We start from the raw sequence: 26,108 nt of genomic DNA on the forward strand, positions 1-26,108 counted from the left end.
GAGGGCTGTCTAAAAAGCTAATAGAATTGAAGAATAAGGAAACCTCAGAAACAAATCTCGACAAAATAATAAAATGGAAAGTAGAGAGGGAGAAAGGAATCATGGGATTTATATATAACACAATCACCGAAATACAATACAACACAAAATCTACCCTAATAGAAGTCTGGAAGGAGGAATTAAGTTGCAGTGAGAGAGAAATAGACAATTGGATTAATTCAATCAATAAAATAAAACACCTAAAGATTAAAGAAATGCAACGAAAAATATTGACAAAATGGTACAGAACTCCTGTGCAACTGGCGCATATCACAAAAACGTGCCCAAAATTATGTTGGCACAACTGTGGTAAAATAGGAACATATGCCCACATGTGGTGGGAATGTGAAAAAATCCAAAAGTTCCAAGAAATAATCAGGAAAGAAATGGAGGAGCTATTAGGGATCAAGATAGAATGGAATAAGGCCCAATTTTTCACTCAGAAATTCGAAAATAAAGAGGAATATAAGGAAAGTGAGGAAATAATAAAACATATGATAGAGGGAATTAAAGCCTCAGTGGCCCTGGGCTGGAAAGACCACAAGAAATGGGATACAAAAACCTGGTACAAATATTTAGCAGATTACCTTCTTCAAGATTATATTAGCGAAAGGAAAAGTTACTATATGACGGGTCAAAGCAAAAAGACATGGAAAGCAAAATGGAAGGGTCTCATATATAGAATAAAGGGGAAAGATAAATATACGGTGTTGAACAAAACTATTCTCATGATTGAACAATTGTAATAAACACAGTTAAAGTATCTATTTGTTCCCGGGGGGGGGGGGGGTGTGCTGGTGGCGGGATTGGGGAAAAAACTGGTATTTTGAATGTTATTTTCAAAGATGGAATGTTTCTATGTATTATACAATAGTAATAATAAAATTTAAAAAAAAATGTAAGCCGCCCTGAGTCCTCCTTCGCGGGTTGAGAAGGATGGGGTAGAAATGCTGGAAATAAATCAATGCTCTCTTACTGCTCCCAGTCTGTTTTCCCGCCATCTCTATATGAAGCAGAGAAACTGCTTCTCCCTCCAAAGCCATTCACAAAGAAGCCAACCAATCAGGGCCTCGGTAGGCGGAGAGAACACACAAGCGTCCCGCCCCCTTCCGAGGGACCAATAGCACTCTTTCTGCTCCAACTAGCGTCTCGCGACATCACCCTAATCCAGGCTCAGATCTCGAACTCCAACTCCCAGGAGCCCCTTCGCGACCAGCGTTCTGACCAATCGCCGCCTCCCGCCACAGTGGGCGGAACTAGCCGGGAGCCAATCAGCGAGAAGCGGGGAGGGGTGCGTCGCTGCGGCAGCGGAAGCAACACTCCCGGACTGAGCCCCCGCGCGGTGTCAGCCCCGAAAGCGGCGCTGGGGGCTTTCGTGAGGGAGATTCCGCCGCAACTCCGGCTGCAGGTAACTGGCCGGGGGAGGGACGCGCTTCGGAGGCAGGGCTCCGTAGAGAGGCGCCCGCCAGCCAGCGCTGGAGAAGACAAGCCGGAGTGGCGCGCACCTCCTCTTCGAGGCCTCGATTGCTTCAGAGTGCGTTCGCGGTCGCTTTTTTATCCTCGCCCAACATCCGGGTCCCCGGCCTTGCGCGTCTGTTTCACATAGTGATCAGGGAGGAGAAGGGAGGCGGGACAACGAGCCATCGCCCGCCTCCTCATTGGCTGTTTACAGGCTTCCTCATTGGCTGGGAGGGCCTTCTCCATTCTGTGTTGGATTGGCCAGATGTAGAGAGAAGTCGACTTGCCATTGGAGGAGGGGCGGGGTTTACACATTAGCCCGTGGGCGGGGCCTGTTGCTTGGTAGGCTGTGTTCGCCCCTGCGCTGGATTGGCTAGGCGGGAGGAGAGGCTTGCTTCCCATTGGTCGCCGCGGGAGTGGGGGCTGGGCTAGCATAGGCTCGAATGGGCGGGGCTTGCGCCGAGATCCAGAGCTCCGGAGACGCCCCTGCTCGATGCCTTCGCTCTTGCGGCCGGATTTGGCACCCAAAGCCTCCTGATCGCAGCTGCCGCCAGAGAAGAAAGTTAGACGGGGCCGAAATGTGAGGACAGCAGCTGATCCTGGGCAACGAAGGTGGGATTAGCGGGATCAGCAAGAGGGGCGTCTGCACTGTCCAGTTAATGCAGTTCGCCAACACTTGAGCTGCCCTGATTTAGTGCCTCGGAATGATGGGGGTCTTTAGCCTTCTCTGCACCGAGCCGTGGCAGCTCAAGCGGGGTCAAACCGCATTAATTATTCAGTGTAGAGGCTCCCCACGATCGTTGGGAGTTCCGTCTGCGTTGGAATGGAGAATGGGGGGTGGAAAGAGCCCTTCGGTGCATCTCTATTGTAGAATTATTGCAGTTTGATACCACCTTAATTGCCACGGTTCAATGCTACATAATCACGGGAGTTGTAGTTTTGCAGGGTCTTTAGCCAACTCTGCCAAAGAATGTCCGTTTCTCACCAAACTACAACTCCCAGGATTCCACAAACTACAACTCCCAGAATGCCACGAACTACAACTCCCAGGATTCCACAGCATTGAGCCTTAGCTCTTAAAGTGGTGCCAAAATTTATTAATTCCTTTGCTCTCTGCCAAAGAGTGTCCGTTTCTCACCAAACTACAACTCCCAGAATGCCACAAACTACAACTCCCAGGATTCCACAGCATTGAGTCATAACAGTTAAAGTGCTGCCAAATTTCATTAATTCCTTTGCATAGGAATGATGACTATGTGGCCATTGAGACTGATCAGTTGCAGCGCCTGTCGTTTCTTAACTGCCTTAAGTATTTTTGGGGGGAGATAAATCGAATAATCGCTGAGTTGCTGTGAGTTTTCTGGGCTGTCTGGCCATGTTCCAGAATGTCATTGAAAGCCATTGAAATCCACAAGCATGTGGACAGTTGCAACAGAAAGGAGGAAACCATGAAAATGAAGGAAATCTGATTTACCAGTATTAAAAAAACTCTAAGGGCAGTAAATAAAGAACAACACTCAGAAAACAGGAGAATTCCAGACAAGAATAAATTGGAGCCAGTTAACACCTCCAGACAAAGCATTCCCCCAGGCAGCAACCAGGCAAGCTTTGAAGGCCATTCAATGCTAATCAAAGTGGCCAATAGCTACATTTGCTCTTGCCTCAAACAGACAAGAGTTCTTTCTCCCACCCTGGACATCCCACAGATATATAAACCCCACTTCCCTAGTTTCCAGCAGACCTTACAACCTTTGAGGATGCCTGCCATTGATGTACATGAAACGTCAGGACAGAATGCTTCTGGAACATTTATTTATTTATTTGCGACATTTATATTCTGCCCTTCTCACCCCGAAGGGGACTCAGAGCGGCTTACAAGATAGATACGTACATACAATACATTATACCATTAGCACAGTACAATATCAGCACTATACATCACGATATTGTACTATACAATTATATTGTAATATTATTAGTAATATTACATGTAATATAAAATATATAATTATAATATCATATTATTAGTAGTAGTATTATACTGTATTACATTATAATATTCTAAATGTATGGAACATGGCCATACAGCCTGGAAAACTCACAGCAACCCAGTGATTCCGGCCATGAAATTCTTTGGCAACACATCAAGTAATAGCTACTCATGAAAGCCAACATGGTGTAGTGGTTTGAGCATTGGACTGTGACTCTGGATACTCAAATGTAACTCAGACATGGAAACCCACTTGGGGTGTGCAAGTCACACACTCTGAATCTCATAAGAGGGCAAAGACAAACTTTCACAGAACAAATCTTGCTAAGGAAGGTTCATGATAAGTTCATCTTAGGATCAGAAATAATTTCGAGGCATAGAGATGCTAGAGATGGGCAAAAAAGCTCTTCCACAGGGAAAAGTGGAGCAACAGCACCCCCACCCTGGTGGCAGAACCAAGCACAGATGCAGAAGATATATACCTCTATCTATGTTAGTGGTTCCCAGCCTGTAGGTCCCCATGTGTTTTGGCCTACAGCTCCCAGAAATCCCATCCAGTTTACCAACTGTTAGGATTTCTGGGAGTTGAAGGCCAAAACTGTATTCTATGTACAGTTGTCTGTCTTGTCAGTGTATAACTGCATTGAATGTTTGCCATATATGTGTTCTACGATCCACTCTTAGTCCCCTTTGGAATGAGAAGGGCGGAATATAAACACTAAATAAATAAATTAGTAATATTGAAAAATATGTTGTATATTTAGCTGTGATGGAGCCTAATAAAATATTCTGATTTAGGAACATAGTATACATGTCTGCCCACTGTCAGATGTTACACAACATAGCCAAAACGGCAAAAGTATGATAGCTGGGACCCTACGCTGGTTGCATAACATGGGTCTGAATTAATGAGGAAAAGGCGTACGTGAGACAGCGCAGCAAGTGAGACAGAGTCCTGGCAAGATAGTTCACCAGAAAGGCGGGGACAACAAATAGCCAGGCATAGTGCTTAAGGCTATACGGATATTGTATGGAAATGTTACATTACTCCATTCTTATCCTGTCCCACCTGAGTTAAATTACTTCAGTGGTTTCCTGCCACAATTGCGTCTCTCACTCGCTTCGCTGTCTCGCGCACCTCTTCCCTTTCTTAATTCACAGCCGCGTTACGCAACTAGTGTAGCGTTGGGTCCCAGCTATCATACTTTTGCTGCCAAACGAAATGTAAGCACCCTTAACATCCTATAATTCTGTGAGTCACGCATGGCTCTCAAATAGAGAGGCAAGGAATTCCATAAGGCAGGGACAGAAAAGTCAGGTTCAGTTGACTGGTATTCCTTACAAACAGAGATTATGGTTACATGTTTATCACTCACTTGTCTGGTTCATAGGTGGAAATGAGTTCTCAGCAGTTTCCTCGTTCCGGAGCCCCTCCAACAAATCTAGGACCAGCTCCTCCTCCGATCTCCGCAGGTGGATCTACTGGATTGATAAACCCAACTGCAGCAGGTAAGGCAGCTACTGGGTTTTTCTCTGTGAAATCTGCACTATTAAATATAGTTATATGGGCATAAGTCCCATTGAAATCAAATATCATACTGGTCTATCTTAATCAAACATAATCAAGGCATTTCCTTGCCAAAACATTATATCTTTGTCTCTTTTCAGTAGTAAATGATGAACCTAACAGAGAATTGGAAGTTACTCCAAGAGATCACGTGGTCCCAGGTGGCTCCCTCCAGTCTCGTGAAGAGAAGCAGGAAACGGTAGTCGTGCGGCCATATCCACAGGTGCAAATGCTGACCCCACACCATCCAGTGCAGCCCGGGGTTCCTGTCACAGTGGCAGCTCCTCCAGCTCATTTGACTCCAGCAGTGCCACTTTCTTTTCCTGAAGGACTTATGAAGGTAATGAGGGGTCGTGTTCATATTGGAGATGCTGTTTCAGGGAACTGCCAACAGTGAAGTTCTTTTTATTTACAACTTTATTTATATATACAGTCTAATTATGTAGATTTACTGAGTATTTATACAGAATGTATGCTCCATCCAAAAGAAGAAAACTGGTGTGTTCTTGTAATAGTCCTCTTTCTTCTTTTGCTACAAAATGCAATGAGCAAGTTGTTATATCTTCATGTTCTTTCCAGCCTCCCCTGAAGCCTACAATCCCCAGCCGTCCTATTGCACCAGCTCCACCCTCCACTCTTTCTGGTCCCACCAAAGTCCCTGGGCAGGTGACTGTGACAATGGAGAGCAGCATCCCCCAGGCTTCGGCTATTCCTGTAGCAACTATCAGTGGACAACAGGTGAGCATTCTGTACAGTTTAAGCACCATATACACTTAAGTATAAGCCAGGTTTTTCAGCCCCTTTTTAGGCTAAAAAAGCCCCCCTCGGCTTATACTTGAGTCAAAGTTATTTATTATTTTACTCTGTTATTGTTGTGATTTGTATTACATTTACTATTTTATTCTATTCATTATTATTATTACATTTACATTATTTTAAACTATTCATTATTACATTTATTATTTTACTCTATTATTATTACATTTGTTATTTTACTTTTTTATTATTATTACATTTATTATTTTACTTTATTATTGTTACATTTATTATTTACTCTATTCTTATTCTTATTATTACATTTATTATTTTACTCTATGGTTATTAGGAGGATACGTAAGCACATTTACATTGAAGAAGGTTAGAATAATGGTTTAATCAGAGTTGGACAGTAAATATGTAAATATTCAAAAACATTAAACCTACTGATGCCTCAATCAATCTAATTTTATTAGTATCTATTTTATTCTAAAATTTACCATTTCCCACCTCGGTTTATACTTGAGTCAATACATTTTCGCAGTTGTTTGTGGTAAAATTCGGTGCTTTGGGTGATATTCAGGTTGGCTTATACTCAAGTATATACGGTATGATGTTTATTTGCTAAGCTATTTTTATGCCATGAAAAGAAAAGGGAAATGGCTAAAAACCATTCTACTTAACTCTGCCCCAAATTTAATTTGTATCTTCTAAAATGCAAAATTAAGGTGTTGTTTGTGGTTACATATGAAAAGTTCTCATGTAGTTTTTCTTCCACACAGGGACATCCCAGCAATGTGCACCATATCATGACAACCAATGTTCAGATGTCAATAATTCGGAGTAGTGCTCCTGGGCCACCATTGCACATTGGTGCTTCCCATTTGCCTCGAGGTACTGTCTGCTTTGAAAAACTTTTGAGAATAATGATTATGTGCTAATCTTTTCAGAACAAATTTGGGGCTTTGATAAATAGAGGTTTTACTTTATTCTTTGAATTATCTAGGAAAGACTATACTGGAGCATTAAGTTACACCTTCTGTTGTATAGCTGTGTTATGTCCCCGCAAGAGAAGCTAGAGCTGATAGACGGGAGCTCACCCCACTCCCAGGATTTGAACTGCCGACTTTTCGGTCAGCAGTCCTGCCAACACAAGAGTTTAACCCATTGTGCCACCGAGGGTTATACATTATACAAATTTCTATACATTGTATTGTTATCAAACCACCTGATTGAAAGTTAAGTCTTGATGTGGTCCATGATTGAAACTCTTACACCTTGACTTTCTAAAATGATTACCATTAGATGTCTCTCCAGTACACAAACAGCCTCTAGCCTAAGGCTGGATCTACATTGCCCTATATCCCAGATTCCGATCCCAGATTATCTGCTTTGAACTGTATTATATGCATCTCACTGTCAGATAATCTGGGATAAGAAGATAATCTGGGATCAGATCCTGGGATGTAGGACTGTGTGAAAGGGGCCTTATTGGGGGTGGCATGTGTGTGTCCTGGTTGTTTTTATTTTTCAGGTTACCTGTAAATATAAGGTGAAAAATTCAGCTGGGGCATGTGATGGTCTTCAGCAGTCTGAAAATACTACTTTTGATATTAGATATGTAGATCCAGCTTCAGCTCCCTTTTACACTGCCAGATGCTGTATGGTTCATCAACTGCTCACCCTCTAGCACAGCCACGGGCAAACTTGCTGTTAGGAATTGTGGGAGGAGTAGTCCAAAACACCCAGAGGGCTGAAGTTTGCCCAGGCCTAGCAGTTCGCTGTGCAAACCAAAATTTGAAACCAGAAAGTTGTTTTTTGGGTTTTTTTTGGGTGGTAAGGATTAAGGGTAAACTATCACTAGAGGAGTAGGATTATGGCTGTTTAGGGGTGAAAATAAAGTAGTGGGTTTTTTATTTTTATTTCTTTCACAGGTGCAGCAGCAGCTGCTGTGATGTCCAGTTCTAAAGTAACAACAGTCTTGAGACCAGCTTCACAGTTGCCAAATGCTGCAACCGCACAACCAGCAGTCCAGCACATCATTCATCAACCAATCCAGGCAGGTGACATTCATCTTATGTTGAAGATGAGTTGTTGCGGTGTTAGCATTATTGTAGCCTTTTCAATGGGAATCCACTAAAAAGTGTCTGTTTGTTACGACATCGCTAAATAACCAGGAAAATTTGGTGCCTAATTCTTACAGCTCAAATTCTACTGCAATAAACTTAACAGCAAACCACAAATGAGCTGTTCTTATCAAAAGCTTCTCATTTTATTTAAAACCCTTAAGGCTGCCCATGATTGATGGCTTTCTGATTTATTTTCATATTAGCTGTCCCCTGCAACGCGTTGCTGTGGCCCAGTCTGTGTATATCTGTTTTGTGTGTGTATATGTGTATTTATGTGGTTATGTGCATACGTTGTAATGTATTTTTTATTTTTTGGCTTTTTAAGTCTCTTCCTCTGTGCTTTTCAGTGTTTTTATGAGTGATGGTCACTTGTTGGCCTGGTGTATTTTGTCCAAATTTGGTGTCAATTTGCCCAGTGGTTTTTGAGTTATGTTAATCCCACAAATGAACATTACATTTTTATTTTTATACATAAATAAAATCCTACTATGTATATATCCGTCCTATATGCAGTGGAAAATCTCCCAGAGGAAGAAATTACCCCTGGTGATCATAATTATCTTTCACTCAGTGGAGTCCAATTTTAAAAGTGTATCCATTCCAGTTATCGTTATAATTTAAACAGGGTTTTTCCCCTCAAAAAGCAGAATCGGTTTAAAGCCTCAGTTTAAATGATGTTGCTGTGTATTCCTTGCCTATACAGTCTCGGCCTGCTGTGACAACATCGAGTAATATCCCTCCTGCAGTGGTAGCAACCGTCTCGGCAACAAGGGCTCAGTCACCTGTTATTACTACTACAACAACACATGCTACAGAGTCTACTCTCAGGTAAAAGCCACTATATGTGGCACTGAGTAACACAAATGTTCTTTGAGTTGTCAAAGGCTTTCATGGCCAGAATCACTGGGTTGCTGTGAGTTTTCAAGGCTGTGTGGCCATGTTGCAGAACATTCCCTCCTGACGTTTCGCCCACATCTATGGTAAGCATCTTCAGAGGATGTGAGGTTTGTTGGAAACAAGGCAGGTAGGGTTTATATATCTGTGGAATGTCCAGGGTGGGAGAAACAACTCTTGTCTGTTTGAGGCAACTGTGACTGTTGCAATTGATCATCTTGATTAGCATTGAATAGCCTTGCAGCTTCAAGGCTTGGCTGCTTCATGCCTGGGGGAATTCTTTGTTGGGAGGTGATTAGCTAACCCTGATTGTTTCTTGTCTGGAATTCCCATTTTCTGAATGTTCTTCTTTATTTACTGTCCTGATTTTAGAGTTTTTTAATACTCCAGCCAAGCCTTGAGGCTATTAAAATGCTTATCAAGGTGGCCAATTGCATCATTCACACTTGCCTCAAACAGACAAGAGTTCTTTCTCCCACCATGGTCATTCCACAGATATATAAACCCCACTTACCTAGTATCCAGCAAACCTCACAACCTCTGAGGAGGCCTGCCATAGATGTGGGTGAAAGGTCAGGAGAGAATGCTTCTGGAACATGGCCATACAGCCTGGAAAATTCACAACAACTCACTCAAACTCTCTTTGTCTTAACTGCCCTGAGTCCCTCTGGGGAGAGAGGGCGGCGTATAAATAAAGTTTTATTTTATTATTATTTTATTGTCTAGCTGCTTTCTATACAGATGATTAAAGTACCTTTCAATGTTGTGGTCATAGTCATGTATGTCAAATGGACCTGAGAAATTCTGCATTACTCTTGATACATTCACATAACACACATCAATGAGACCACACTGCAGTACATAGAGCTGTTTTTGCTAGCAGTCACTGACACTTACGTACTTAGAAAAATAATCTCTGGCTCTCTTCCCAGCCGGCCAGCTTTGTCAATCCAGCAGCACCCGCCTTCTGCACCTATCAGTATTCAACGTCCTGCACAGCCACGGGATACAGCCACCAGAATCACCTTGCCTTCTCACCCAGCCATAGGAGCACAAAAGCAGCAGCTGCACACCATGGCCCAGGTGAATCCTTACAAAGAGGTTTTTCCATGATGTTTTTGACTCTTGTTATCATGTGCTTTTACAGTCTTCATATTTGAGTGATTAGGCACATTTCTGCAAGATATTGAGTCAAACCGGCAGGAAGCATACAAGCAACCTTTTTTTAACAGTGAATTTTAAATGTATATTGTATTTGTTTTTTAATATATCTGTTTATACAGTATTGGATTTTAATCATTGCACTATGTATGTTAATACATGTATCTTGTGAATGTGTGTTTTAATGTATGTATTTTATGCTTTGCCTTTTAACTGTTGTGCCTCTCCTCGCAGTATGAGGAGAAACAAGTAGCAAATAAAATGTGTTATTATTGCTATTATTATTATTGATATACAACTTTTTTCTACAGAAAACCATTTTTAGTACTGGCACTCCTGTGGCAGCAGCAACAGTAGCACCTATTTTAGCAACTAATAGCATTCCTTCATCGACTACAGCTGGTGAGTATTTAGCACTTTGTATAGTATCCTTGTGTAAAAATTAGGAACCTTTTTAAGGGATAATATATCTTGTTAAACTAAATAGCCCTTTGTCTCTCAGTTGTTGACTGTGTTTTTACTCGGATGATTTCACTTATTTTATGCTTTGTCTGAATATTTAAATTTTATGTATGTCTTACGTTTAATGGTTTTAATTGATTTTAAGTTCATAGTTCTATGTAGTAATTAGTTATTATGATTTCTTTGTGTACTGTACATTGGCACTGAATTTTTGCCATTAGTATATTGTAAACCACCTTGAGGCCTCCCAGGGTTAGAAATGCAGTATATAAACACAGTAAATAAATAAATATAAGTAATTATACAGGGTTAGTCAAAATGCATAGGCCAATCTGCCATTCAATTGAATGGCAGATTGGCCTATGCATTTTGACTAACCCTGTACAATATTTCAGAGTGTAGTCTGACATAGAAAACTTAAAATACCTTAGTTACCACGTAAGAGAAGGGGAAGTTTGAGCTTTTTCAGGGACTACTATGTTTCTGGGACTGGAGGAAGATTTATTTTGGGAGAGACTTGATGTTTACCTGTTTTGTGGTCTACGTTTTATTGACCTGAAAGCAACAGATATTGAAGATTAAGCCACACATACATCTTTCTTTATTTCAGGTTCTGTATCTCATACTCAAGCGCCTACAAGTACGATCGTCACTGTTACGATGCCCTCACACTCATCCCATGCAACTGCTGTGACCACCTCAAACATCCCTGTTGGTGAGGAAGCACTAGTTCTGGGTTATGCTTTCATTTTTTTGTAACATTTAATATATCCTTTTATTTTTCAGGAAATTGGGGAATAGCATGGGTTTAGATACATTTATTACATTTTCATCCTATTCAAAAACATTTAAGTCTTCAAATCCAAATTCCTGTAGTTTAGTGAAAACAACACAGAGGAATTTGACATGCCAGATTTCTTTTGGTGATTAGTATCATTTGCTTAGTCTGCATTTCAATAACTGGAGTGTCTTTTCCAATTATGCAGCAAAAGTGGTCCCCCAGCAAATCACTCACACTTCTCCTCGCATCCAGTCTGACTACACTGCAGAGAGAAGTAATCTCATTCCTATATCTGGGCACCGGGCATCTCCAAATCCAGTTGCAATGGAAGCTAGAAATGACAACAGGTAATTGAATAAATTTACTTATATCAGACAAGCTTGGCTGTGTGCTCTGTGTATTGTATGTAAAGATAGTTGCATTCATTAAATTAAATCATTTGATCTCCCACTTGATTTTGGTATAATAGTAAAGGTAAAGGTTCCCCCTTGAATTAAGTCTAGTCGTGTCCGACTCTGAGGTCGTGCTGCTCACCTCCATTTCTAAGCGAAAGAGCCAACATTGTCCATAGGCACCTCCAAAGTCATGTGGCCTTCCCACCTGAGTGATACCTATTGATCTTCTCACAGTTGCATGTTTTTAAACGGCAAGGTTGTCAGAAGCTGGGGATAACAACGGGAACTCACCCTGCTCCATGGATTCAAACTGCCAACCTTTTGGTCAGCAAGTTCGGCAGCTTAGCTGTTTAACCCGCTACACCACTGGGGGCTCAATATAATAACAACAAAAGTTATTATAATATATTTAAATTATTATTTTGTCTCATTTCAGCTTGAGGCAGGGTACAACATAGTTAAATACATCTATGAAATCATATATTCAAATATTAAAATGCAACCATGAAAGTGTGCAGTATATTAAAACATGCACATATTTAAATACCTGAGCAAAGGTTAAAACACATAAACATTTGCATATATGCATTAGGAAACCTTTGTAGATTTTGGAACTGCCAGAGTAGCCAGGGCACATTGACAATCCCTGTTATGAACAGAGTGTACCTTGAATTCTGCAGTTTAGTTCCAGAAAATTATGGCAGCATGGATTGTGTCAACTCCTTTTGTATTCAAAAATCAGTTGTGGGGGAATCACAGAAATAAGGGAAAGGGGATGTATTATTATGCTGTAGATAAGTATAAAGTACTTACACATGCCCAAACTTACTGAGAAGTTTGTCAGTGAGGAGGTTTCCATTCAGTGTCCATTATCAATATTGCTGTATTATTTTGAATTATTTTTAATGCTTTCCTAATACCATAGAAATCCTAGTTCATTGGTAACATGCTTATGTACTTTAATCTGTCACTCTAACTTTCAGCAGAAGTGTTTGAAGAAAACAGAGAACTGTTTCAATTTTCCCACTTTGTTTCCCAAGAATCCTGAGAAACAAACAAAGGACCTCCCATGGATTTTCTTTGGTCTGCTGGAAAAGAAGCATTATGACATAGACCAGGAAAAACCCTTGTGTTTGGAGGGAACAACAAAACATTTTTTTAGTTGCTTACACTGCTAGCAGGAAAAAATCAGTAATGTGCACCAGCACACTGCTCTTACTCCATAAGCCAGTATTTCTGATGATCACTATCTATTCTATTCATCTATATAGCAACATAGAATATATACAAATCATTACATTTTCTCATCTCATCTACTTACTCATTTGATTCCATTATTCTATATTGTTGTGATGGGTTGTATAAGGTGTTGGATGTGAATTAAGAGGCTTTTCACCAGATTTTTTCTTTGGTGAACAAGGAAACCAAAAAAGCAGTTTGACGTACAGGAAAGTTAAATCATCATTGCTATAGTGCTTTAAGTGGTTATAACTCTAACACTGTTTCTAACACTTATTTTCACCCTTATAGACAGTCAGTGCCTGTTCAATTCCAGTACTTCTTACCGACATATCCGCCTTCCTACCCCTTGGCTGCCCACACTTACACACCTATTACCAGCTCTGTGTCTACTATCCGCCAATATCCTGGTAAGAATTCTTAAGTTTACTGATTTATGGACTGCTTTAGAGAAGCATTGAACAGCTGATTTTTTTTTTTAAAAAAAATAGAAAACATGGTTCTATTCTACTGTAGAAAATTACGAGCAGGAAGTGATGGCCAATACCGCAGTGACATCACTACCACACTGGAGATATCAGTGATGCAAAATCTTTGAGAAGGAAATGTCTTAATTTGTAATTGCGAGAATGTATATCCCAAAGTTCAGTATCATCCCATTTCAACTAATTGAAGAAGCTATAATAACTGAACTCCATCTTTGACTTAGCAAAATTTTCTTTGAGTTGGGTGTCTCAAAACGTATTCTCTCTGTTGAGCAGCATAATTGCAGTAACGCTCACAAAGGTTCTTATAATACAGTTTTACAAATTCAGAACCACATTTGTTATGCACCACCTTGTGAATCTTATTTAAAACCTTAGCATTTTCAGATGGGCAAATAAACCATCGAGTTTTAAATACTGAATTCAATATTGTTTTGTAGCAGAGCATAACAAATCACTTTGCTTTGTGTTGAACTAATTGAGCATTTTGCTCTAGTTTCAGCTCAGGCTCCCAATTCAGCGATAGCAGCTCAGACTGGAGTGGGAGTAGCCTCCACTGTCCATCTGAATCCCATGCAGCTCATGACAGTGGATGCGTCCCATGCCCGGCATATACAGGGCATCCAGTCTGCACCGATCGGAGCTCAGGGGATACAGCCTGCCCCCATCAGTGCACAAGGGATACAGTCAACACCAATTGGGACCCAGGGGCTCCACCCAGCTGCACCAATTGGCACGCAAGGTCTTCAGACGGCACCATTGAGCACTCAGCAGCCACAGACTGAAAACAAGGCATCAGGTATTCTTTTGTTGTATTTAAAGTACAGGGAGTACTTTAAAATGGACTCCATTTGACATCGCCATATCTCTGAAACCACCAGTGAAAGAAATTTCTACCACTTGAAAGGTGAAGCACAGAGTTTCAAATGATTACCGACAGAAGCTTCTCCCAGCACACAAGCAGCCCCTAGGCTCAGTCATTCAAAAGATGGTGATCCCACAACAATAAGCCTAATGAGATAGTTTCTATTTGAAGAGTTATTTTTCAGATTTGTTTCTGGCTCAAAATGGTTAGTAACATTTTATAATTTGATAACTCATGAGACTTTGTAACATTTTGTGTAATTGTAACATGTTGACATTGTGGAATATATTACTTTGAAATTGGATCCATCCTTTTGAAACACCCTGTGTTTACACAACACCCAGTCACCAAGGTTTGTTTGTTTCTTCATTAAAATATTTCTGCCCCATGCAATATCTGAAGATCTTAGGGCTACTTACCATCAAAATCAATCTAAAACATAAAATAGTAAGAATGTAAAAGATTAAACTGTATTAAATAGATTACCGGCGAAAAGTAAGGCACCTTATGTGTGTCGGAAAAAGAATTGGAAATGTCTTTATATGTATGCATGTATGTATGTATGTATAAAAAAACAAGACATCTTTAAACTGGTTAGAACAGTTTTAATTGATGTAACCATATGAAATGCATAGCTAAAGGTAAAGGCTTCACCTGACATTCAATCTAGTTGTGCCCAACTCTTGGGGTTGGTACTCATCTCTATTTCTAAGCTGAAGAGTCAGTGTTGTCCGTAGGCACCTCCAAGGTCATGTGGCCAACATGACTACACGGAGGACCATTACCTTCCAGCAGAAGGTAATGGTCCTTACATTTGCATGTTTTCGAAATGCTAGGTTGGCAAAAGCTGGGGCTAACAATGGGAGCTCACCCCCACTCCCTTGATTCGAACTGCCAACCTTTTGGTCAGCAAGTTCAGCAGCTCATCAGTTTAACTCACTGTGCCACCAGGGGGCCCGTAGAAATGCATAACTTAGATAAAATCATTTATGCCACAGGTTTTGTCTTGGTGTCAAAGGTGTTGGAGCCAGTTGGGCTCAAAGGCAAAGGAATTCCAGAGCTCTTGCCTCATAACTATGGTGGAGGCTCCTTCTTTGGAGGCTTTTAAACAGACGCTGGAGTTGCTTTGATTGTGCTTTTCCTGCATGGCAGAAAGAAGTGGGCTGGACTGAATGGCCTGTTCGGTCTCTTCCAACTCTATGCACAACTTGCAGCCTTCCAATTGTTTTGGACTTCAGCGCTCAGAATTCCTGGTAATTGGACAAACTAGCTAGGGCTTCTGGAAGTTAGAGGCCCAAACACCTGGAGGATTGTAAGTTGTACAGGCCTGTTGTAGAGGAAGCACAGAATCAACAACTATATCCAGACATTTTATTTTGAAAGGAAACCGTGTTTGGTTTATTTTCCCTTCCCTATGCTAACTTTGTATACTTGTTCCTCTCACTAGTGGTCTTGGCAGATGGAGCTACTATAATGGCCAATCCAATTAGCAATACTTTCAATGCTGCCCCGGCTTCAACTACAGTAGTGCAAACCCATAGCCAGAGTTCTGGTTCTAGCACACCAGCCCAAGGTTCATCCCCTCGCCCAAGCATTCTCCGGAAGAAGCCCACTACAGATGGGTGAGTAAAAACCCAGTTGGGATAATACTTATGACTTGTGTGCCACTGTGCAATGAGCAACTTCATACTGCTTATCACCAGTGTTAGATGTGATTGAAATACCAAGGAAACCACGCTGTAAAAGTTAATTTAACACTTCAATCATTTTTTTAAAACTTCAATTTTTATCTAGAAACTGGAATGTTTCAATCTTTACCCAGGTTATAAACATTAGATAATTAAAAGTTATAAATAATCTAGGAAAACAGGAAACGTGGAGTTGTTCAAATACATGGAGTTTGATATGTTTGCTTATACTGATAATCTTTGGCTTTTATAAGTCAAAGATTCTCAGTATTAGAATCTTTGGTTTTTATAAGTCATTGCTTTGATTACCCTGTTGGTTCTCCTTGACTTCTCAGCAGCCTTCGATATCATAGACCACTGTATCCTTCTGGGGCACCTAATGGGAATGGGGCTTGGAGATACTGTTATGCATTGGCTCTGGTCCTTCCTGGAGGATCTTTCCCCAAGGTGTTGTTGGAGGACACCTGCTTGGCCCTGCAGCCATTGTCCTGTGGGGTCCCGCAGGGTTCGATACTGTCCCCCATGTTGTTTAACACCTACATGAAGCCGCTGGGAGAGATCATCTGGAGTTTTGGAGTTTGATGTCATCTACTTTCCACCAACTGCTAAGGAGGCTGTTCAGATCCTGAACCGGTGCTTAGCAGCTGTAACTTTCTGGATGAGGCCGAACAAATTGAAATTGAATCCAGATGAGACAGAAGTACTCCTGGTCAGCCACAAGGCCGAGCAGGGTATAGGGTTGCAGTCTGTGTTGAACGGGGTTACACTTTCCCTGATGACACAGGCTCGCAGCTTGGGAGTGTGCCAGTTGCGCCCATACCTTGAGAAGTCAGACTTGGCCACCGTGCCCTCATCACATCCCTAATAGACTACTGCAATGCACTCTATATGGGCTTGCCTTTGAAAACGGTTCGGAAGCTTCAAATAGTCCAACGGACAGCAGCCAGGTTGCTCACTGGAACGGCATGCAGGGAGCATACAACCCCCCTGCTACATCAGCTCCATTGGCTGCCAGTCTGCTACCAAGCACAATTCAAAGTGCTGGCTTTAGCCTATAAAGCCCTAAAAGGTTCCGGCCCAGCTTATTTGTCTGAATGTATCTCCTCCTATGAACCACCTCTGAGATTAAGATCTTCTGGGGAGGCCCTGCTCTCGGTCCCATCTCCTTCGCAGGTGCGTCTGGTGGGAACAAGAGACAGGGTCTTCTCTGTGGTGGCCCCTTGGCTGTGGAACTCCCTCCCCAGTGATATTAGAGCAGTTCCCTCCCTCCTGCCCTTCATAAGGAATATGGGCAATGATTATTGAAACGGCCCCAGAGTACAATTGTGGATGGCGTGATTTTAATAGTGAATGCAATGTTTTTATATGTTTTAACATGCTTTAATTTTAAATTTAACTTAAATGTATTTTAACTATGTTGTCAAAAGGCATTGAATAATTGCCTGTATGTAAAGCTGCCTTGAGTCCCCTTTGGGGTAGAGAAAACTGGATATAAATAAGGAAAATCAATAAATAAATCAATAAATTTAATGGGAGTAAATCTGGATCCAGCCTTCTTTTTAAGAAACCAGGATCAATTCTGTTTGCATGTGGAAATGTTAACTATTTGGCATTTAGGTCTGTGGGTTTTTTTCAGGTTGGCTATTAGGAAAAACCTCATTCCTCCTCAGCCACCTGAGGTTGCTGGCACTCGAGTAGAGAGCTCTATGCGGAGTGCGTCTGGATCACCAAGGCCAGCTGGGTAAGACTTCACAGCACAGTGATGCAAAAAAGATCCAAGGCTTTGGCGGTCTGCTAGCTTTCATGCACAGCAAAATAGTAAAAGACAGTTAGAGTATACACAACAGGTTCAGTGCTGAGCAAACAAATGTTAACTGAAATGTGCACATTGCATTCTTGACCGGTGAAGTTGTACAACTTTGTGCTGGTTCTTGTTAATTCCCTCCTAGCCAAGCAATTACATGTTGTACACTTTCTGGGTCATCATTGCCCTTCTGAGTAGTACTGCTGTCTCCCAAATAAGTTACTACAATCACTAATAAACTTATTGCAGTAGAAAGCCATGTACAACAGAAAATATTAAACTTGCAACAAAAGTAGTAGCCAACCATGCAATATGTTAGAATGTCTTCGCCCATTCTCATTTCTTTCCACAGCAGTCAGTCAATGTGTTCTAAATCCAGCCCTATGAAAATTCCTAACCTTCTTTAACCTGATTTGAGGTGGTTTGCCCTTTGGAAGTTTTTTCCTCTAAAATGTTTCATGCTGATTCAAAGCCTTGTTTACATGGCTTTACTCAGAGAGAACTGCTTGCATCTTTGGGATGGAGTTGTGCCATAGAACCTATTTCTAAAAGTCTGAAAGGTTTAGTAAACCCAAATCTTAACTTGTAAGGCAATGTAGAAAAATTTAATTAGAAATTATTCTGTTGACATCTGTTTAGAGCAGTGGTTCTCAACCTGTGGGTCCCCAGATATTTTGGCATACAACTCCCGGAAATCTCAGCCAGTTTACCAGCTGTTAGGATTTCTGGAAGTTGAAGGCCGAAACGTCTGGGGATCCACAGGTTGAGAACACTGGTTTAGATGATTTTGGAACAGGCTGTACCTTTTGTTTTCTGTCATACTTCTTAAAAATAAAAAGTAACACTTGTGATAATACGTTTCATTGATTATCCCCTTGGCCGTATCAAAGCATTTGACAAACAATACACCATACAACCCACAGCACAACAGAAGTTAAAATAAACAAGCTGGGCACTTAGTAACACTTGTGGAACATAAAGAAGCTATAGATTTATATTAATTTATGGGAGAGGCATGTTTTCAACAGATTGTTGAGATTATCCTTTCAGTGTTTCTACAAGGTTTTACTTACAAGATCTTAAATAAGAAATCTGTCTGACTTTTTGTTTTGCCTCTAGTGCCAAACCTAAACCCGAAATTCATGTATCAATGGCCGCTCCAGTAACTGTGTCTGTGGAAGCAGTGTCTATTCAGAGCAACGAGCAACCTCCTATCTCAGTCCCTACTTCTCAGCAGCCGCCTTCTGCCATTCCAACCATCATCACAGCAGCCAGTCCACCTTCCCAACCTGCAACAGCCCTTTCATCCATTCCAGGAACAGTTCCAGCTCCTCCGCCAACTTCAGCCACAATCGTAGCTGCACCTCCCCCTTCATCAACAGGTGTCCTTTCTACAGTATTGGGCCCAGTGGTGCCAGAGATAAAGATCAAAGAGGAGGTGGAGCCTATGGACATCATGCGACCAGTCTCAGGTAATTCTCTGCTTAACTAGTTCACAAAAGGGGGAGGTGCCTTAATTGTTTTTGCAAATTAGTCAGAGCATCTTCTGAAAAGTAGCATATAACTTGAAAATGATGTTTACCTAATTCTACATGTATCTTTAAAACTACAATGCTATTGTATTTGATTTCAAAATGAATAGTCCCAGTCTAGTAGCATGGGCATAGTTTAGAATGTCTGGGAGGGCCTTTTTGGTGGCGGCTCCCAGACTTTGGAACTCTTTTCCCAAGAGAGACCAGAGTGGCAAGCAGCTAAGACCTTTATTTACTATCAGGCATTTCAGGGGAGGGGGAGGCTGGGGAGGTTGTGGGTGCGATTTGGGGAGATGGTGAATTTAAAATGTAGCATTTATTGTATTTTAACTTTCTAGCCACACACTAATATTTTTTTTTTAATTTTATATTTGCTTTGTTTTAAATTGTCATTAGATTATTTGGTTGTTGATTGCATTGGGTCCCCACAGCAAGAAAGGAAGGGTATATGTAAAGATAATAGTCATAATAACAACAACAGTAGCGTGTCAACAAGTGCAAAATGAGGAAATCAGTTGCACTGTCTCCAAATGGTTGTGCGCTCTCGCAGAACCTCCTCTCACAACAAACTTATATGGAGCTTCACACAGTAGCTTTTTACTCACAGCAGCCTTCACACTGGAGTTTTCTCACACGAGGCTTCTCTCATACAGAGGTTTACTCACACTCTCAACAACACTAGCCCACTAACTCTAACAGGCTTCAGCCTACTGACTTTCCTCAGGCTGACAATAGCTTTGGCCCACTGATTCTTTCAGTGCCTGACTCACTCTTTTGTAATCAAAATACCCAGTTTAATTGTTAATCTTTCTGACAGGTTATATATAAAAATAATAATCATAATAACAACAGTAGCATGTCAAAAGAGCAAAATGGAGAAAGCAGTTGCACTGGCTCCAAATAATTGTGTGCTTCTGAATTTAACGCTCAATTTGTTTTACAAAGGACATTTGCTGTAGGTTGTGTGTGTTTGCTATAATAAAACAGCCCAACTTGTTCTTAGTTTAAGGTTAAACTTTTAAAAATATTAAAGAATGATATGACATGGAGATTGTCAATCTCTGGAAAGAGAGAGAAGCCCTACAGAAACCAAATTTTCTATAGTATAGTATTGTATAAATAAGCAATCAACACAAATGAGAAACCATACAGCATCTATCAATTGGAAGGGGAACTATATAGAGCATCTCCGTGGTCTGTTTCCTAAACATGCCCTGCTTTTTGCTTTTCAGCAGTTCCTCCTCTGACTACGAATACTGTGTCTCCATCTCTTACATTGTTGGCCAACAATCTTTCAGTGCTCCCAAGTGACTTGCCACCTGGTGCCTCCCCAAGGAAAAAACCCCGGAAACAGCAGCATGTCATCTCTACTGAGGAAGGAGATATGATGGAGACCAATAGCACTGATGATGAGAAATCTACTACCAAAAGTTTGCTGGTAAAGGCAGAAAAACGCAAGTCGCCTCCCAAAGAATATATAGGTGATTATTATTTTTCTGAGAAGCACTTTATTCTCTGGTTAGCCACCATCTTCTTCAGAAGATGGTAATCCTTCTTCGCCATATCAATGTTCATGTCATTATAAGCCCAGTGGCGCAGTGGGTTAAACCCTTGTGCTGGCAACACTGCTGACTGAAAGATCAGCGGTTCAAATCTGGGGAGTGGGGTGAGCTCCGGTCTGTCAGCTCCAACTTCTTATGTGGGGTCATGAGAGAAGCCTCCCACAGGGTGGTAAAACATCCATGTGTCCCCTGGGCAATGTCCTTGCAAATGGCCAATTCTCTCACAACAGAAGCGACTTGCAGTTTCTCAAGTTTCTTCTACAGCAAATCAATGCAAAAAAAAAAAAAAGATTTACCAATGATGTTGGAATGGATCAGCTCTTTAGTTCAGCCTTTCCCAAGCTGGTCCCCTCTAGGTGTGGTTGGCCTATGTGGCCCTGTCATAGGATTACATTTTTTTAGCTCAAATTAAAGCATTTTAAAGGATTTGTATCCATTTCTTAACCCTTTCTTAGATGAAGAAGGTGTTAGGTATGTGCCTGTACGTCCACGGCCCCCCATAACACTACTTCGTCACTATCGAAACCCATGGAAAGCTGCCTATCATCACTTCCAGCGGTACAGTGATGTCAGGGTTAAAGGTACATCTTCCTGTCATTATAATTTATATGGTGTTTCTAAGATTTACAAAAGGTATACCCGAGTGCTTATTTTTTTTGGTCAACTTTAGATTCGGTTTGGTTATTTGGAGTGCTGATTCAGAAAATTGCATTGGATAGGCCACATCAGCTATTATTTCTGATACAGAAGATATGCCATACAGTAGTTGCCATCTGCTCACCCATAGAAAGCCATATTTAAAAATCCAGAGCTGGTGTGGCTTATCTAATGCAATTTTCTGAATCAGCACCCTAAATAACCCCAGAAAAAGGCCTAAAAATGAAGATACCAAGAAACATTTTCTTTAGGTTGAGCTGTGTCATTATTCGTGGATTTTGTTTACGCTTGTGTAAAAAAAAAATAGAAAGGGAAGGAGCTGAGGTTGAAAAATACAAAAAGCAGAGTGCAAGACCCAAGAAACTGTCCCTAATGGCGTTGTTGTTGTTGTTGTTATTACATAGGGGGACTAAACAGGGTCTTACAAAGTGCTGCTTTCCCATTACAACTGATGTAGCAATGGGAGCTAATATTTATAATTATAATTACAATTACTTTGGGGGACTCTCCTTCTCTCTCTCCCTGTCCTCCAATGGTGCAGAAGAAGCTGTGAGAATGGTGCTAGTCTCCTTCCTTCTCTTCCTCTCCTCTCTCTCTCTCCTCCAACGGTGCCGGGGAAGCTGTGAGAGAATGAGGGCAACGGCACTGGCCTCTTTCCTTCCCCGGGTTGGGAACCACTGATTTAGATCATATAATGTAGCTTTTAGGGAATTTTGAAAACGTATTTGACACATAATCCCTATTTCAACATTTCACCAACATCTGTAATCAAACTTCAGATACCCAGAGGATGAATAACTAATGCACCTCTGTGTAGATTACTGGATGATCCGTGTGTTCTCATTATTTTAAAGAAAAGGTGACTGAAGTACTATACATGCTAACACCTCCCTTACATCATGAGTCACTTTCTTCTCATCTTTGACTTCTGTTTTAGAAGAGAAGAAGGCTATGCTACAAGAAATAGCTAATCAGAAAGGAGTGTCATGCCGCGCACAGGGGTGGAAAGTCCATCTTTGCGCAGCACAGTTATTACAGCTGGTAAGTGGAAAAAAACTGTTGATTTCATTAAAAATGGGGGAGAAACTACTCTGGCACAAACATTGACCCAGCAAGTCTTTTGAAAATAGATAAATGCGAGTGTGTATTTCTATATATTAGATTTGCCACTAGGTGGGCACATTGTTGGGATTAAATCCCTCAGTACAAATAAACTGTCGCAGTCAGGCAGATTCAAATCATTTGAACTTGAAGCTTTACTATAGATGGAGGCTTTGGTCCAGGCATGAGCTGATGCGGTTTATGTTCGAAACTGGCAAATCCCTCCCTTGGTGCGCAGGTCTGAAGAAGTGTCTGGGATGGTGCCGCTGACTTGAGGAGGCAGCACTGCTCCACATTCCTGGATGCTTCTCTTTCAGGTGGGGGTGAGGTAGGTGCTTTGAATTCTAGCACCAAGCTCCCCAAGCCTTTACGTTCCCAGAGGATTAATGTGGAATAATCAGGTTACATTGCATATTTAAGAGTACAGGGGCTGTCCTCAGGTTGTGAACAAAACCTATAGAATGATCATGGTTTGGATCCAGGTGGAAGTGATAAGAGGATGGAGATTCGGCAGATACAGATTAGTTGTGTGTTGGGGGGAGATATTGTTTTGCTCTGTAGGAGGCATATCTAGGACCCATGTTTTCCCATCCAGTGTTGGGGCAATTCCTTTATTATTTTGAAGCATATTTAGGATGCATTGTATGGCAGTTGGAATAAAGATACTCGGATCTCAAGCCAAAAACTATGTTCTTCCAGCAGTAAATAGTAGTACTTGATCAGTTGAAGGCAGTTTAAAATGAAGAGAGATGTAATTTATGCAGCTTGAAATATGAATATGTAAAAATGTGGGCTGTTCTTTCAAAATCCTAATATCCTGTAGACCAACCTGGAACATGATGTGTTTGAACGACTCACAACCCTACAAGAAGGAATCATCCCCAAGAAAAAGGCAGCAACAGATGATGACTTGCATCGAATAAACGAACTGATACAGGTAGGGGTTTGTTGTCCATTTCTTCCGTAATGCCTATTGCAGTTTCTCTCTCTCTGCAGAGTAAATTAAATGTTTTTTTTAATGTTAACAAAGAGAAGGGAATTGGGAAAGATATTGATTTGTGTGCACCTGACATGTTCAACCTTTTAAATGTCAACACCATGTTTTTCAGGGGAACATGCAGAGATGTAAGCTTGTAATGGATCAGATAAGCGAGGCTCGGGAATCTATGCTAAAGGTCTTGGATCATAAAGAACGTGTTCTGAAACTTCTCAACAAGAACGGAACTGTCAAGAAAGTATCCAAATTGAAGAGAAAAGAAAAGGTCTAGAGCCAGAGCTAATGAGGACTCTGGAAACAAACATTGTACAGAACAGTGTTACAGCTCTTTTATTTGGGGGGTTTATTTTAGAGACCTTCATTGTGGTTTAAAAAAAGATGAGTTTCAGAGAAGAACAGTGGATTGATACTTGGAGCCCAGTGACCTTAAGGAATTGTTATTGACCTCTCAAAGGAACAAAAGATTTTTCTCAGGCTCGTCCCTGTTTAAACTCTTCACAGTCACATTTTCTTTAGCCCTCTTGATGTGCCAGTGCCTACTAATAGGAACCATTGATGCAAACATAATAGACAGTCCCCCTTCTTCCATTTTACAGTTTTAGAAATAACTCCACAGGTTTGTACAATGGATTCCTGCAACAGACCTCAAGAACCATCAGTTTTGAAACTGTCCTAAGTGTTCAGAATGTTTTGAAGACAACACTACTTCCACCTAGTCGTCTCTGTACCTCCCTTTTGACATTGCAGTGGCTGGAACGGCCATCATAAACCAGTGCGTTGCACTGGCAATCCTGCTACATTTAGAATCCTGTGGTTCTGAAGTCTCTAGCTATTAGTTTTAAAAATAATACATTTCAAAGTGATTTGTAGTGTTGTGCAGTGTGTGTGTGTCAGTGCTCTGGGATATTGTTTTCAAAATACAGTCATACAGCACAGTACGTCTGGAGCTGATGTGATGCTATTCATTGTGTTGCAAACAATTGTGCTATATAACATCCTGAAAATATAAATAAAGGATTTGGAGAATTTTGTATAAGGACAGCTGGTCTAATTTTTGCAACTAGAAATCACAAAGGATGTCCTGTTAAGACAGGATGTAAAGGATATGCTTTCTTTCAGAATAGTAAAGAAAAGGACAGGCGAATTAAAGACACAATTGCCATGCTTCTTAAATCAAGGTTAAGAGCCAATTTACCTTAACATTTCACAGGAGTAACAGATCTCAATCCTGTATAGTTCTTTACTTATTTAGGCGATCCCTCATTGTCCATGTACAGTGGCCTTTCAAGTGTAGTGTCTTGGCAGTGGATACGTGACTATGGAGCCCTATTGATTTGCATGTTCTTCCACAGTGAAGGTATCAGTTTTCAGGTGGAAGGCAGTCCCGGTCAGAGTTGACTTGATGCACCTTCCTCTTGGCACATTTCTTCCTTTCGCGCCTTTTTGAATTCTGCAGCACTTCTGGTCCCAGCTGACCTCCAGTTAAAGCGCTAATGCCAGGGCTTCCCAGTTCTCTGTGTCTATGCCACAGTTTTTAAGGTTGGCTATAAGCCCATCTTTAAATCACTGCACAGGAGTAGCAGATATCCATTCTGTATAGTACACAAAATGTCATACACAAAATCCTAGTCCAGTATATTCTAATTCGACTTTTCCTTTTATTTTATTGTACAAAAAAGTACAACCAAAACTTTATTTGCATTTCCAAATTAAATGCCACGAAACGTCCCCAAAATGAGAAATATTTGGCCCGCAAATGTATGAATACAACTGCTATGATTCCTCACTGTAGTTTATGCTGGAGATTATGGAGATTGTGATCTAACCTTTCAAGAAACGCACATCCTCAATCCCTGGACTATGAAAATACAATGAGTCTCAAAGGATCCTATTTCTGTCCACACAGTTGTGCCATCACTTCAAAATTGTTTTTTTTTTTTAAATCAGTCATTATTTTCAAGTAAGTAGGATTCGGTTTCTATCAGGATCTCACTCTTATTACAGGATTCTGAATTTTTAAACTGGTGTTGGCACTGTCTCTTCAGAAGGTTTACCATAGACTACCTTCTATTTTCTTAAAATAACATGTTGGAAGAAAAATAATAATGATGGAGAAACTTTTAATTCAATGAGCTATTTCACCATAAGGAATCCTTGAACAGGTCAAATGTCTATTAGAAGCCACTCTGGCTAGGTTTAACGGCAGGGTTTATGTCAACACTCAACTGAGCCACATCATGTCTACTGCAGGTGTGACACAGAAAGAGTTGGACTTTCCCCCCTCTTTTTTGAAAGTTAGTGTACTTTGCAACCATTCTGCTGAAGGTTAAGCAGACATGAATAATTGCAGTTCAACATCTAGGGATATACTTTGCAAGTGTGTGAGACCAGACAGTAAGTGTACATAGTCTGCAATCCTTACTTATTTATCTGAGCTCAGTCTCTTTGAGGTTAATCTAAAGTTTCTAAGCAGAATGACATTTTGTGGGATAAGCACCACTGAATACTTTGAATACATTTAATATAAGAATATTTTCTCCTAAATA

At 40.9% G+C, this 26,108-nt stretch overlaps 1 protein-coding gene across 5 annotated transcripts; it reads left to right on the forward strand.

Annotated features, from left to right (window-relative positions):
• The first annotated feature begins 1,299 nt into the window (after window positions 1–1,299).
• SAP130 (Sin3A associated protein 130) lies at window positions 1,300–24,601 on the forward strand. Of its 5 annotated transcripts, none has more exons than XM_060768152.2 (21): window positions 1,300–1,447; window positions 4,879–4,996; window positions 5,156–5,394; window positions 5,634–5,792; window positions 6,593–6,704; window positions 7,745–7,869; window positions 8,643–8,767; window positions 9,766–9,916; window positions 10,306–10,396; window positions 11,067–11,171; window positions 11,443–11,584; window positions 13,163–13,281; window positions 13,853–14,155; window positions 15,669–15,843; window positions 17,546–17,650; window positions 18,833–19,185; window positions 20,478–20,726; window positions 21,263–21,388; window positions 22,402–22,505; window positions 23,389–23,502; window positions 23,675–24,601. In XM_060768152.2, exons 2-21 carry the CDS (start codon window positions 4,885–4,887, stop codon window positions 23,831–23,833), a joined length of 3,168 nt encoding a protein of 1,055 aa, XP_060624135.2. In that variant the 5' UTR covers window positions 1,300–1,447; window positions 4,879–4,884; the 3' UTR covers window positions 23,834–24,601. The 5 variants fall into 5 exon arrangements, with proteins under 5 accessions (XP_060624135.2, XP_060624136.2, XP_067321992.1 ...); XM_060768153.2 differs by having other exon boundaries at window positions 5,159–5,394; XM_067465891.1 differs by having other exon boundaries at window positions 1,367–1,447; window positions 20,481–20,726.
• The last annotated feature ends 1,507 nt before the right edge of the window (window positions 24,602–26,108 follow it).

This window comes from Anolis sagrei, chromosome 3 (genome assembly GCF_037176765.1).
Source record: "Anolis sagrei isolate rAnoSag1 chromosome 3, rAnoSag1.mat, whole genome shotgun sequence".
Classification (NCBI taxonomy): Eukaryota; Metazoa; Chordata; class Lepidosauria; order Squamata; family Dactyloidae; genus Anolis; species Anolis sagrei.

Coding starts and splice junctions, on each gene's coding strand:
- SAP130 (XM_060768152.2), top strand. CDS start 4,885: ATGAGTTCTCAGCAGTTTCCTCGTTCCGGAGCCCCTCCAACAAATCTA. Junction 5,395..5,633: donor TTCCTGAAGGACTTATGAAG/GTAATGAGGGGT, acceptor TGTTCTTTCCAG/CCTCCCCTGAAGCCTACAAT. Junction 10,397..11,066: donor TCCTTCATCGACTACAGCTG/GTGAGTATTTAG, acceptor TCTTTATTTCAG/GTTCTGTATCTCATACTCAA.